This window comes from Leptopilina boulardi, unplaced genomic scaffold, assembly GCF_019393585.1.
Source record: "Leptopilina boulardi isolate dan_hultmark-lab unplaced genomic scaffold, ZJU_Lbou_2.1 LbouV2_325, whole genome shotgun sequence".
Classification (NCBI taxonomy): Eukaryota; Metazoa; Arthropoda; class Insecta; order Hymenoptera; family Figitidae; genus Leptopilina; species Leptopilina boulardi.
The window spans coordinates 1,203,160-1,216,497 of record NW_026137891.1 but is presented as its reverse complement, the minus strand read 5'-3'; the positions used below and the strand labels follow the sequence as shown (position 1 = coordinate 1,216,497).

Here is a 13,338-nt window from a genome sequence, read left to right as displayed (position 1 = left end):
GTGACAAATAAGAGTTTTCTGATGATTAATGGATTTTATGTGCGCTCATATGTTTGAAATGTTTAATCATTTGGAATTGAATCAAGATTTTACCCCATCACGTCAAAATCTTCACAAAAAAAATATTTCTATTTTCGGATTGCTAAAATCAAATTCAATGTCCATTTTGTCAGATCTTTTTGGATCTAAAAAGAAAATAATAATTTTGAATGATTTAATAATATGCAGATGAGAGAATATATATTTTTTTTGTTCAACATCGAGGGAAAAGTGAATTCAATGATGCACCTTGATCGGATAATAAATAATTTGAAATTCCCAAACGTAATGTTGCGGTCATCAAAAATAATATAAAAGGATTTTGCGGATATATATATGAAAATTTTTCATATTCATAAGTTCATATAATGGCAATCTTTCGCATCAGAAATCGATTGGTTTGATCTTGATTTCGATCAATGGAGATATCGTTTTTTCATGTCTTGTTAGTCGTTTTCAGTCACATGGTCGACATATACAAGCAGAACCTTCTTTGAGCGAAAGATATAGGCGTGCGCATCCGTGAGCTCCACCTACCTCGCGGTTCTTCCGAAAGTAATAGAGAGAGAGAGAGAGAGAGAGAAAGAGAGATGGAGGCAGAGGGACTATTTTCCTTGTGGCAGAAACCTCCCCTCCATATACTTTAAGTATGTTTATAGATAACGAGCTCGGTTGCACACTGCATATAATTTTATGCTCTCTCTCTTGTCTCCGCCTTTTTCTGTTCTAAATTGTTTTCACGAGATCGTTTTGTACTTTCATATGTATATATATACACATACGTATATATATATATATATGTATAATATGTACTTGTGAATAAAGAACGATGTTTAAGAAATCATGATAAGTATGTATAAAATCATTATTATGAATAAGTAGATCATTGGAATAAGTATTGGAAAAAGAAAAAAAAATTACTTGGAAAGTTATAAAAGGGCTATATATACTTTCCAATCTTTGGAGATTGTACGCAGTAAAGAATAATAAAAAATCAATAATGTTTCGATATTTTCATTTTTTGTCATGAAAAATTAGGTTTCAAGCTTCCGGTTTGACGGTATTTTGAAAAATCATGACACATTCACAGAAAATTAAAAGAGGCATTAAAAATAAGCTGATTATTTTAATCCAATTTTGCTTATTTTAATCCATTTTGGTATTAAAATAAGCAAAATTGGATTAAAATAATAAGCGTTGCAGCTTATTTTAATGCCTTCTAATTTTCTGCGTTGTAATAATCTTCTTAGTTCGTGGAAGTTCGCCATAAACTATATATACATAGAGAGAAATTTCTAGGAATATTTACCGTGCTGCCACCTGAAATTTAGTGCAAAGTGAATTCTGGCATCAAATTTTTTTATCATCAGGATGGCAGAATGTCTATATTAGGAAAAGTTAAGAAATTTCTGTCAAAATGAAAATGTAAAGGCCAAAGCAGAATAGAAACGTAACGGGAATCGAATAACCGCAAACGCAACCGGAATAATGAGTTAGAGAAGGACAAACAATATATCTATCCTTTTCTAACTCATTCTTCTGGTTGCGTTTGCGATTACGATTCCGCGTTACGTTTCTATTCTGCTCAGGCCTTAACAGATGAATTTAAATGTAGAGGCATCTATGAGGACATTAACAAATAATTTCCTCTCATTAATTGGACTTATGTGCCTTAGATTAGACACTCAATCAATTATGCTCTAGCAATATGGCGACAAATTGGGTTAAAGGTATGGTACTGCATAGTTGGTGGATGGAAAGGTTACATTCGAAATCAGCGAATTGGATTGTTTTATCGAGGAGTTGAAAAAGTCCAGAAATGCGGTCCTGTGACCCGCAACCATCGAGGAGTGACACTCGCAGTATGTCACCAATCCAGTTGATGGAATCTAATCTAATCAAAAACGAGCTTATATCGAAGTCCCCTCTAGTACGAGTGTTGGTATATTTAAGTCGCAAGACCCATTGCACCTAACCCCGGCAAGCTCGAACCCAGTCTAGAGTCCTGTCCTATATTCCAAAAGTCTAGTAATTCTTCTACTAAAAGGTTGCGAACACAAAATTAAAAGGCATTAAAATAAGCTGCAACGCTTATTATTTTAATCCAATTTTGCTTATTTTAATACCAAAATGGATTAAAATAAGCAAAATTGGATTAAAATAATAAACGTTGCAGCTTATTTTAATGCCTTTTAATTTTCTGTGAATCCAATCTGGGTCTACAAATAAGGCATGACCCCAGTATTGATGTATAACTGCAGCGTCAGCTATGGACAGTGACATAAAATATGAGTCGAAGATTCCTGTTCTGCATCACCTCTTTGGTGGCCTGACGTCAGGGGTACCAATGCAACTGCAAACCGTCGTCTGCTCTAAACATAAACAAAAGCAGACGACGGTTTGCAGTTGCGTTGGTACCCCAGACGTCAGGCTACCAAAGAGGCATATATACCTAAAGTCATGCTTCGGTATGAAGGCGTGAAAATCCGCTCTATTTTGTGCTGATGATAGTTTAGGGGGCCATATGTCCTGTGAGTATATAGCCTAACCATACTGCTCTAACCCTGATCTTTTTGAGTTTTAGAAGGGAAAGCCTCCGTTGAGTTTTAATCCTAACAGAGCCTTGCGGCTAAGTCTCAAACATATAGATATTTTATGAGTTGCCTACACTGAAAAAGTCTTAAGCGATCAGCAGTTCCAACAGTGGAAATACAGTATAGCTCTTTGCTTTGGAGTGTCTGCGGAGCATGATTTTGAGCAACCTCTATGCTAAATGTTGGGCGAGCAGATGTTCCACGTTATTGTTACCAAGATTTGGTGATGCTCCAGCATCAGACTTGGGCACTCAGAGCACCCAAGATGGGAAACAGTTAGCCCCACAATGAAGTTGTGCAGAATCTCTTTATTTGGTGCTTCTCATACATGCGTTGGGAATTCTAAACGCCCAAGACTTTTTCAGTAGTGTATGATGAAGAAAGGTCGTCAGGTGACATCGATGCCTCGATTACGAACGACACTGTAAGGCAGAGGACAAATCGACTGCGTGCTTTAGATTAGAAGTTAATCACAATTTCCAGATTGAAAAAGTGCCCAACAAAATTCAACACGTCGGGAAAGTTATCGTCAAGGTAGTCGAAAGTTTAAGCTTTAATTTGAAACCATGAAGGTTCTAGCACTTATTGTTTCATCGCTATAGATGTACTCAAACATTTCGAGATTTTTTTGACCCCTTCGAATCCACTTACGGATTCGAAAAACAGCTTTGACATTTGTCGCACCAAAATCAGTGTTGCCCTAATATGTAATTTAGTACAATAGTACTAGGACAACTGTAGTCAATATTTTTTAAAAATCAATTATCTGAAATAAATAAATCTTCTTTTGCGGTTTCAAAAAAAAATTATTGCTAATCACCCCAATAGCCCAGTAAAAGTTACGCCACTGATGATAGGGAGGGGCATATAATCCAGTTTGGAAGGGATTTTGTTGTGAGAGTAAAGGAAAGATAGTGAGAAAGGGGTGGGGTGAGGGGTAGAGAGAAAGGGAAGGAAGGTAATTGATTTCACGCTCGAGTAATCTTTTCTCTTCGCGGGAGGGGAAGGTCGTAAAGCACATTGCGCCTCGTGCTTCGTGCCTCGTACGTCATGGCCGTTAATACGATGTCCAAACCCTCCCCACTACTTTTGCTCTGACATATTGCAGCCCGAACCTCCTTTTAAGCCATAAGCGAATAAAGCGCATCGCACGAGTACACACGCGAACATGCGCCATATCCTCTCCACAAGGAGTTATCGCGCCATAAAGGGAATGAGAAAAAGAAAGAGATAGCCCTCTCTTCTTTACATTCCTTCATAATTTTAATTACCTTCTTCCAAAGGATACCCGCACACTTGTTACAGCATCCAATTTCATCCTCGTTAATACTTTTCAAATCATAAAAATCAAATCCAAATTATTCCAATTCTAAATGTCGAGAAATTAATTTTTAACTAGGCTTTTTATAAAAATTCATTTTACAAGTGTAAACAGTACTTTTATTTTAGAAGAATCTACATCACATTTCTGATTGTAGTAAAATTGCGCAAAATTCTGAAATATGAATCTAGATCATTGATTACAAAATATTGTTATATAAAAAAAAATTTTGTTGATATTTAATGAATTTCTAAATTCGATACTGATTGATTGGAAAAAAATAGATGAAGCGACATAAGTGAAAGTTTACAGAAATCGTGTAAAATTGTTTTTTTTCACATTGAATTCTCGAGTAAGTGCTGACATCTTTCGGTGAAATTAAAAACCATTGTTGAGGAAAAAAACCTCGGATGGTAAATCATCTTGATAGTCGAGATGGTTTTAAACCTAAACGATCTATAACATATTGTGGCATGCAATATGTTGGATTAATTGATTTCAATGTAGTTTTGGTGTCCAGTAATGATACAGCTGTTAAGCCAAATAAGGTGTGAAATGGATCCACCATGTCTCCAGGTCGATCGCTAAAACCTCCGGTCTCTAAATCTTGACACGACATCACAAAATTCAACTGTAAATTATATTTTATTAATTAATCATCAAAGAAATTGAAAATAATTTTCATATTAAAATAATAATTACCAATTTTTCTTTATCTATCCAATGCAATCGTCCCAAGATTGAAAGGGATGATAAAACCCACCACGAGTAGCAAACATCTGGTAATTTTTCTGGTCTTCCATTTAATCCACCAGATCCTAATTGCCTTTCAGCTAACCACCAGCCTAATCTATCAACCTCCACCAAATGTAAATGACCTGCCAGAAAAATTATTTCTTATGATATTCAATGTTAAAAAAAAGAATATTTTTTTTTTATAAATCTTTTTACCTGTAATTGATAATAGTCCAAGACTACAATAAATAAGTCCCGAATGACTTTCACTTCCAGGTTTCGAACCAAATCCACCATCAAAATTCATACAACTTTTTACAAATTCTACAGCTTTTTCAACATCTATTTCGTCTAATCTGCCCTGTAAAAAAAAAAATTTGATTACTTTTATTTAAAGAAATGAACTATTTGACAAATAAAAATTTCTCACCAGCAGAGATAATGATGCTACTGCACAAAATGAAAACCTGACATCAATTTCACCCCAAATATCACCTGTAAAACTCCCATCAGGTTGTTGTCTTTCTTTTATATATTTCACAACTTTATCAACATTAATCACATCCAATGCATCATATATACAAAGTATTTGAATTGCGCTTAATGTGTACAATAAATGTGGATCATGATTGATACTAGCACCAATTCCTCCACAATCATATTGACATTTTCCTATAAATTCTAATACCTCTTCTCTATTTATACGATCTAATTGATCCATAAGATCTAGTGCTGTTAAGCCCCAATATATACCTGACATTCTCAAATGTTCTGTCATACAATATGTCTGCAAAAAATAAATAGATGAACTGAATTAATACAGATATGGAAACTGAAAATAAATTTTAGAATTAAAAATATTAATATACCTACATAATCATCTTTATTCATTGAATAGGAAACGAGATAATCTGCATGTTTTTCCAGTAATAATTGTGGAATATCAGCTGGCAATTCAATATCATTCTTTGCGATTGCCTGTATTATAGTAGAAAATAATTAAGATTAATTTAATCATTCCTTAATTATGACAAATATTTTCAAAGATCTTAATGCCTGCTCTCTAAATTTGAATAAATGAAATTTCACATGCAGATTTAGTGAGTACACTGTTAAATATGAAGCAAATATACAATACTCTCTAAATCTGGGTAGCGATTATGTATTTTGATTTTCCTTTGACGTCAAAGTCATTTTCATTTTGACTTCGTAGTCAAATGTCATTTTAAATAGTTTTACGTAAAATCATTGTTTAGATTTGTCAAATTGTAATAACCACAATTTTGAAGTATAATTACTTTTTTCCCTTTATTAAAAATTTAAGAATAAAAAGTTTATTTAAGAATTAAATGATGAAAAAGTGAAGTAAGTATAATTTTAAAAAGATCAAGACAGCTTTACAAGGATTTAAAAAAAAAAACTTTTATAACTTTAACAAACTAAGTAAAAGTAAGAGGTTAAAAAAACTTTAATTTATGAAATATAATTAAAACATTAATATTATTTTATTTATTTATTCATTCACATATGTTAAGAGGAAAAATTGAAAGAATTATTTAAATATTACTATTTATATATAATTAATTACAGTTTAAATAAAATTAATCGTTAATTTTTATTTACACAAATATAAATAACAGTCTCGTTACTGAATTTATGTTTAGGAATTAATTGCAATTACATTATGCCAAAAAATTGGGTATTTTTAATAATAATTTATGTTGAGCATTTTCTATTTTAAATTACATCAATAAATTATGTACAAAATGTCAATTTGCTCAAAACAGTATAGGAAACTAATTTAAGTTAAAATTATTTTAGGAAAAAAATATTTCATCGGTCAAATGTAAGTAATTTTTTATGTTTTGAATTATCTTTTAAACGACATAATTTCTTCTTTAGTTTTTGATATTTTAGTTTATTTTATTCTGACTACATTTATAAAAATGAAAGTAAGGCATTATTCAAAACAATTATAACATATCCCTGGTTTCAACATTAAAAAATACTTACCATTGACAGATGAAATAATTTTTTATTAAATAATTTTAACCTAATTATTAATCTTTTAAAAATTCCTTAATTATACCGCTTTTTTAACTGTTTAAAATTACTTACTTTACTTTTTTATAATTAAATTCCTAAATAAATTGTGGATATTACAATTTGACAAATCAAAACAATCATTTTACGTAAAACTACGAAAAATGACATTTGACTACGAAATCAAAATAAAAATGACTTTGACGTCAAAGTTAAATCAAAATACATAATCGCTACCCTGAATCAGTAATATTTTACTGATTATCAGTAGAAATCTACTAATTGACATAGCGAGAATTGAGCAACTGATAATTAAGTAGAAATTTACTGATTCAATTAGTAAAATATCAATTACTGATTGAATCAGTAATATAAACATATGGCAGCGGCCGCAAAATCTACTGATTTAACAATTAATTTTAAAGGTTATGTTCTATACAAATTTACATAAATTATTTTCTATTGCTTATATATTCACTAATTATATTAGTAAATTTCAAAAAATAACTGAAACTTCATTTAAAATGAAAAGTAATGAAATAAAATTTCTACTGATTCAGATTTAGAGAGTACTAGAACTAAATTTAATATAAAGTTTCATTAAATTTAAAGTCAATGTATATTAAATTTAATGAAATTATTTAATTTATTTAACTGTAGGCTTAACTTGACTCCTTTTATTATTTTATCCTTCAATTGTAATTTCTTTCTGTAATTATTCAACTAATTGTTACAGATAATTAAGTAAAGCAAAATTTAATACATACCATTCTGAAAACAAGTATTTAAAAATCCAGCAGCTAATTATTATAAATTACAATTGTTAATAAAAAATTCTTCTTTCTCTTTTTATAACCTTTTAATTTTTCATTTATCGGTTTCTCAAGTAAAAGTCCAAGAATACTAAACAGAAATTGTTATCAGTGTCTTTCGTCATTTTTTTAATGTTTTAAAAGTATCAATGAACCGCCATGTTACGATTTTTAAATTTAATTAAAAACTTTTTCTTGACATGTCAAAATATTTTCTAACCTCAAAATCAAAAATCTTATTTCTATAATGCGATTAAGAATGTCTTTACTAAACAATAGAAAATATTTCAGTCTTTTCTTTATTGAATCTAATTAAAAAGAATAAAACTGTTAATTAATAATTTTGTTGTACAATGTTTACAATTTTTTTTTTTTTTCACGACAATCACTTTTTAAGAAACACAAAAAACGACATGACATGAAACCAGATAATTCATGACAAATTAACGGACATGAATAAAACGCATGCGCAATAATTTAGAAAAGAATTTTCAGTCAATGAATTTGAATTTTTAAAACAAAAATCTATTTCAAAATCTACTAAAACTTAAATTGAAGGGAAAATATAATTCAAAAATAATTTGAAATATTTTAATAAAATTAAATTTCTAAATTCTGTATAATTATAAGAGGATTTAATAGGAATTCTGTTAATAAAAATACCAGCAGTTTATACTGTAGAAATTTTAGAAACCTATAGTAGGTAACAAATGTATAGTAGTAGCTAGTTTAACCTTACGTCGATAGATGGAGCCGTATGATAAATACCAGAGGATATGCCCCTGTTATTTGATAACCCAACTTGCAGAACTGTAACGTACATATATTATTATAATTTTTAATTAAAAATAATAATTTATTAAAATTTTTTAATATAAATTTATTAATCAATTTTTTGATTTACAAATTATATTAGATTTTTATCGACCGTAAATTTCAAGAGAAAAATTAATTCCATAACTTCTTTGACTAGTGAATTTCATAGTGACATCAGAAAATGATGGACCTCCATTTGTTACTTTTACATAACCACCATTGCCATCGGTTTCTAAATCTTTTGCTATAATTTGAGTGATTTTTGTTCCTTTAATGGTATTTATTGTTTTAGTGAGTTCAACTACTCGTAACCATTTTCCAGATTTTACAATATTTTCCTTATGAATCACTTTGTCACCAGGAAGACGTGAACCGACAATCATGTCATGTCCAGGAACTTTGCCTTTTAGATTTGTTTCTTGTGACTTTAAATTCCATGCCAGTGCAATACTTATCGTAAATGTAAATATTATCACAGATTTTAATGACAACATTTTAGAAAGGTAAAAAGTTTCACAATTCTGAAATGAAAAATTTAATTCAATGTTATTTATATTTAAAAAAGATTTTAAAAAAAATTCTTTAGAAACTATTTAAATATTTATTAATATGTGGTTTTTTATTTTATATTGAAAAATGTGAACTCATTTTGAACGTTTTACGTAATACACTCTAAATCTGAATTAGTACAAATTTTGACTTATTTGAATTAGTTTTAATTGAAAAGTAAAAAGTAAAATTTAAATCATTTAATGTTTTACTCACCTGACTAAAATTCTACCAATTTATGACTGACTCAGTTCTAGTTGATTGCAGTTTTATAAAAATATCTTATCTATCTTATCGCAAATATATGGATCATGTAATAACTTTTCAATTTATCATTTATTTCCTCGTATTTAATATAAAAGCTTATCAAACAAAATTTCTGGAAGTTTTTTGGTATAAATAAATATAAGTCAATTTTGTTATCGAAAATTAATTATAATACCATTTTGAAAGTTAAGGAAAACAATTTTTAAGTTATTCTTGAAAAGAACCGATCAAGTGTTAATAAATCTCGCGTATATATTTATGTGGTTTCATTAAAGAATATTTAATGTTGTAAAAATAAAAGTTTAAAAGTAAAAAAAAAAATATTTAACAAACTTTAAAGAAATTCATTATTGCCCATTAGGGGCACAAAACGATCTTAGAAAATTAATGTCTTCTCAAATAACGTTCTGAAAATGTTTAATGTTTGTTAAATATTTTCAGAACATAAAAAAATTGTTAGAGTGTTATTTGTTGTTATCAAAGGGTCAAAATTTGCCACCTATTGGAAAAGCTTTGGATTTGCTTGCACTGAAAAAAGGGTTTGGTATTGACAACCAAACGTTTGGTTGGTATTTAAGCAACCAAAATTTTTTTGTTGAATCAACAAAATTTTAATTGTCTCAATCAAAATTTGTTTAACACAACCAAAATTAGAAAAAAAGGATTTTTGTTGTCCTAACTAAAGTTTGATTGGAACAACCAAAATTTTGTTGAATCAATAAAAAAAAATTTGGTTGCTTAAATACCAACCAAACGTTTGGTGGTCAATACCAAACCCTTTTTTCTGTGTGGAATAAATTGAACACACTGAGAAAAAAAATTTAGTGTTTGCAATAAAATTGTTTGGTTAGACGATTTTGGTTCTTGCAACCAAATTTTGGTTGACTGAAACAAAGTCATAGAGTTATCTCAACCAAACATTTGGTTATGCCAACAAAATTATTTGGTTGAACATTTTTAAATTCCGCAACCAAAATTTGGTTACCACAACATAATAATTTGGTTATCACAACAAAATAGTTTGGTCTAAAAAACCAAATGATCGTTTGTTGTCCTAACTAAAATTTGGTTGCGACAACAAAATAATTTGATTCGCTCTCAGCTCATAGCTTATAATAGAACAGTAAATATAAATTCAATGTTAAATTGATAAAATAAATAAATAATGAAATAAATAAAAAAGATAAAAAGAAAAGAGATAAGGTAGAATAAAATTTTTAATTTTACAAAAAAAAACTGTTTATTTGATCAACCAAACATTTTTGTTGACCTAACAAAAAAAATTTGGTTGAGCTAACCAAACATTTTTGTTGACCTAACAAAAAAATTTTAGTTGAGCAAACCAAACATTTTTGTTATGCCAACAAAAAACACTCAACCAAATTTTTTGGTTGACTCAAACAAATAGTTTGGTTACTTAAATACCAACAAAATTATTTTGTTGGCCCAACCAAATTTTGGTTGCTCTGACTAAACATTTTTCTCAGTGCATCCTTTATTCTGTAACAGTATAATATATATCATTGTAGTCTACTTTATCAAGAAATAGCCATCAATTCTATTGAGAAGGTTCAAAATTTGTCCGAAAGGTGGGAACATTTGTATTAAATTTTGTAGAGAATTTAAAACATTTTTAATTTCACATAAATTTGTTATTTCCATCAAATATATTTGTTCAGTAAAAATATTATTAAAAATAAAATCTATTTTTTTTTTGGTTATTTAATTAGTTTTCAATTATTTTATATAAAATCTCTGTATTATTATTTTATATTTTTTCTAAACTCTACTTTTGACTATAGATATAATTTTTTTGTCCCTTTTTGAAAAATTATTATATACCCTATTTTTTTTCACTCTCTTTGTCTCCCTTATATGCTCACTCTCTGGGTGGACAAACCAGATGGCTCATCGCAAATCAAGATATTCTATCAGTATATTTCCAGAGGATTTAGGGTTGCGAAAAATATTGTAGGGGGATTTTTGTTTTCTTCTATTTTCTGAACTCTCATCGCTTATAACAAAGAAAAAAAAGTGAGTTCTGAGATTGCTTGATTGAGAACGTGACAAGTCTTCAACAATTCTAAGGAGCATTGGCCTCTTCTTCAGCTCTTGATATCAAATTCTTATATAACACAAAGTTTTGCCTTTGAAGGGTAAATTAAACTTTCCTCAAATATACAAAGAACTTTGTTGTGGATATCTTGAGAAATTTGATCATCATATCCCCATTACTCGTTATAAATTTTACTAATAGTTTTTTTTCATTTTTTTAAAATTACTGATTATTTTTTATTTATAAATTATATGAATTGTCATTGACGGGGGAGAATCCTTGTAGAAAAATAAAAAAAAAAAAATGTAATTTTGTATACAGAACTGGTGATAAATTAGAAAATTTTATGTCTTGTCATTAATAATCTCGGCTTTTCCAATTTGACCATAAACCCAGATATATACGCGCGACCTACAACCTTCACCTATTCGTGAAATTAGATCGTTTGAGGCCGTGTAATTGGAAAATATAAAGTTTGTTAACCAATTTATCGAAGACGATAGACTTTGGCCCTTGACAAGCGGTGAAATTGCTGCCACGTGTGAAATGAGTTTCAGAGATGACGTTATACATGTCGATGAATACAAAGTGTCCTTAGGGAAAAGACCGCCGCCACCGCAACTGTAAATGATAGAAGCATGTATAATAATTGCATTATTTATCGACTCAATTTTCCTTCTATCAGATTTTATCCAATTTTCAAATATCGGTTTACTTTAATCATTTATATGTATATATGGGCAAATCCATGAAACTTTTAACTTTTGTGATTCTCAAATCGGAATTATTTTTAATTAAAACTTTGGGTATAATTTTTTTTTGCTAAATTATATACAAAGGAACATTTATATACAGTATAGTGATAGCACTTTTTAAAAAAATTCAATTGAACGTCTTCTTATGAAAATATCTATTACGGCGTTGGATAAAAATAAAAGTTCAATGCATTTATTAAAAGGTGTTGAAAAACAAAAATTTTAAGACCTTTTTCAATGATGTGCCTCTAATTGTATTTCTGTGGCAACAATTTAAAGATGATGATAAAAATCGTGATCACAGAAAATTAAAAGGCATTAAAATAAGCTGCAACGCTTATTATTTTAATCCAATTTTGCTTATTTTAATTCCAAAATGAATTAAAATAAGCAAAATTGGATTAAAATAATAAGCGTTGCAGCTTATTTTAATGCCTTTTAATTTTCTGTAATTTAATTTAAATTTATACATTTTTTAAAGGCACAACTGCATTTTTGCTTTAAACAGATCAATCTATGGTGTGATCGGAACATTCACAGAAAATTATAAGGTATTAAAATAAGCTGCAATGCTTATTATTTTAATCTAATTTTGATTATTTTAATCCATTTTGGTATTAAAATAAGCAAAATTGTATTAAAATAATCAAAATTAGATTAAAATAATAAGCGTTGCAGCTTATTTTAATGCCTTTTAATTTTCTGTGTTTTCATACATTTGAACACAAAAACGCCGCTTAAGGATTTTGAGTGAAATAAATTTTATTAAGTTAAGAATATGCTCAAAACACTTTTTTGGAGTCTTTACCCCCTCTTTTCTCAAAATCCTGACGTGCTTAGCAAATTTTGGTGCCAGAATCGTGTTCAGAGGACGAAAATATACTTTAGAAACCACTCTCGATATCAAAAATAAAAAAGTTGAATTTTCCAATTTTATATGTAATTTATTAACATTAAAGAGTTAAACATTGACAGCGTGAGCTAAAAATGAATCACGCATATGAATTTGCTAAAATGTTCTTAAACGTGTATACAAAGTGACATCAATGTGCCTGCAAATTAAAAAAAGAAATTTTTTTTCTTAAAAGTTTCGTGGATTTGCCCATATACTTTCAAATTTTCAAACTAGATTGCAATTATTTATTATTATTCGAAAAATAAATTTACTAAAAAAAAAATAAATGGGAAAAAATATTATGTTTGCCTGTGAAATAAATTATTTTAATCGATATATAAAACCTCTAGTTGAATGATTATCAATAATACATTATTTGAAATTGCATTTAGCTAGAAATTTCAATGAGAGACTAAGTGTATTGTTTGGGGGAGTGAATTCACTGTAGTTGAATAT

At 28.9% G+C, this 13,338-nt stretch overlaps 2 protein-coding genes across 2 annotated transcripts; both read right to left on the bottom strand.

Moving 5' to 3' along the window:
- Nucleotides 1–4,050: 4,050 nt before the first annotated feature.
- LOC127284515 (geranylgeranyl transferase type-2 subunit beta) lies at nt 4,051–7,981 on the bottom strand. Its single transcript, XM_051309991.1, has 6 exons — nt 7,500–7,981; nt 5,563–5,667; nt 5,120–5,476; nt 4,906–5,050; nt 4,657–4,832; nt 4,051–4,585 (listed from the first exon to the last, which is right to left on the bottom strand). Exons 1-6 carry the CDS (start codon nt 7,500–7,502, stop codon nt 4,373–4,375), a joined length of 999 nt encoding a protein of 332 aa, XP_051165948.1. The 5' UTR covers nt 7,503–7,981; the 3' UTR covers nt 4,051–4,372.
- Nucleotides 7,982–8,399: 418 nt separating this feature from the next.
- On the bottom strand, nt 8,400–9,264 carry LOC127284520 (probable salivary secreted peptide). The gene is made up of 2 exons (XM_051309996.1): nt 9,126–9,264; nt 8,400–8,881 (listed from the first exon to the last, which is right to left on the bottom strand). The coding sequence occupies exon 2, from the start codon at nt 8,852–8,854 to the stop codon at nt 8,465–8,467; it is 390 nt and encodes a 129-aa protein (XP_051165953.1). The 5' UTR covers nt 8,855–8,881; nt 9,126–9,264; the 3' UTR covers nt 8,400–8,464.
- Between the last annotated feature and the right edge of the window lie 4,074 nt (nt 9,265–13,338).

Excerpts from the sequence above, each read along its gene's own strand:
- LOC127284520 (XM_051309996.1), bottom strand. The coding sequence starts at position 8,854 with ATGTTGTCATTAAAATCTGTGATAATATTTACATTTACGATAAGTATT.
- LOC127284515 (XM_051309991.1), bottom strand. Across the intron at positions 5,477-5,562 it reads CAATGAATAAAGATGATTAT|ACATATTGTATGACAGAACA; the intron begins GTAGGTATATTA and ends TATTTTTTGCAG. Across the intron at positions 4,833-4,905 it reads TGGACTATTATCAATTACAG|GTCATTTACATTTGGTGGAG; the intron begins GTAAAAAGATTT and ends TTTTTCTGGCAG.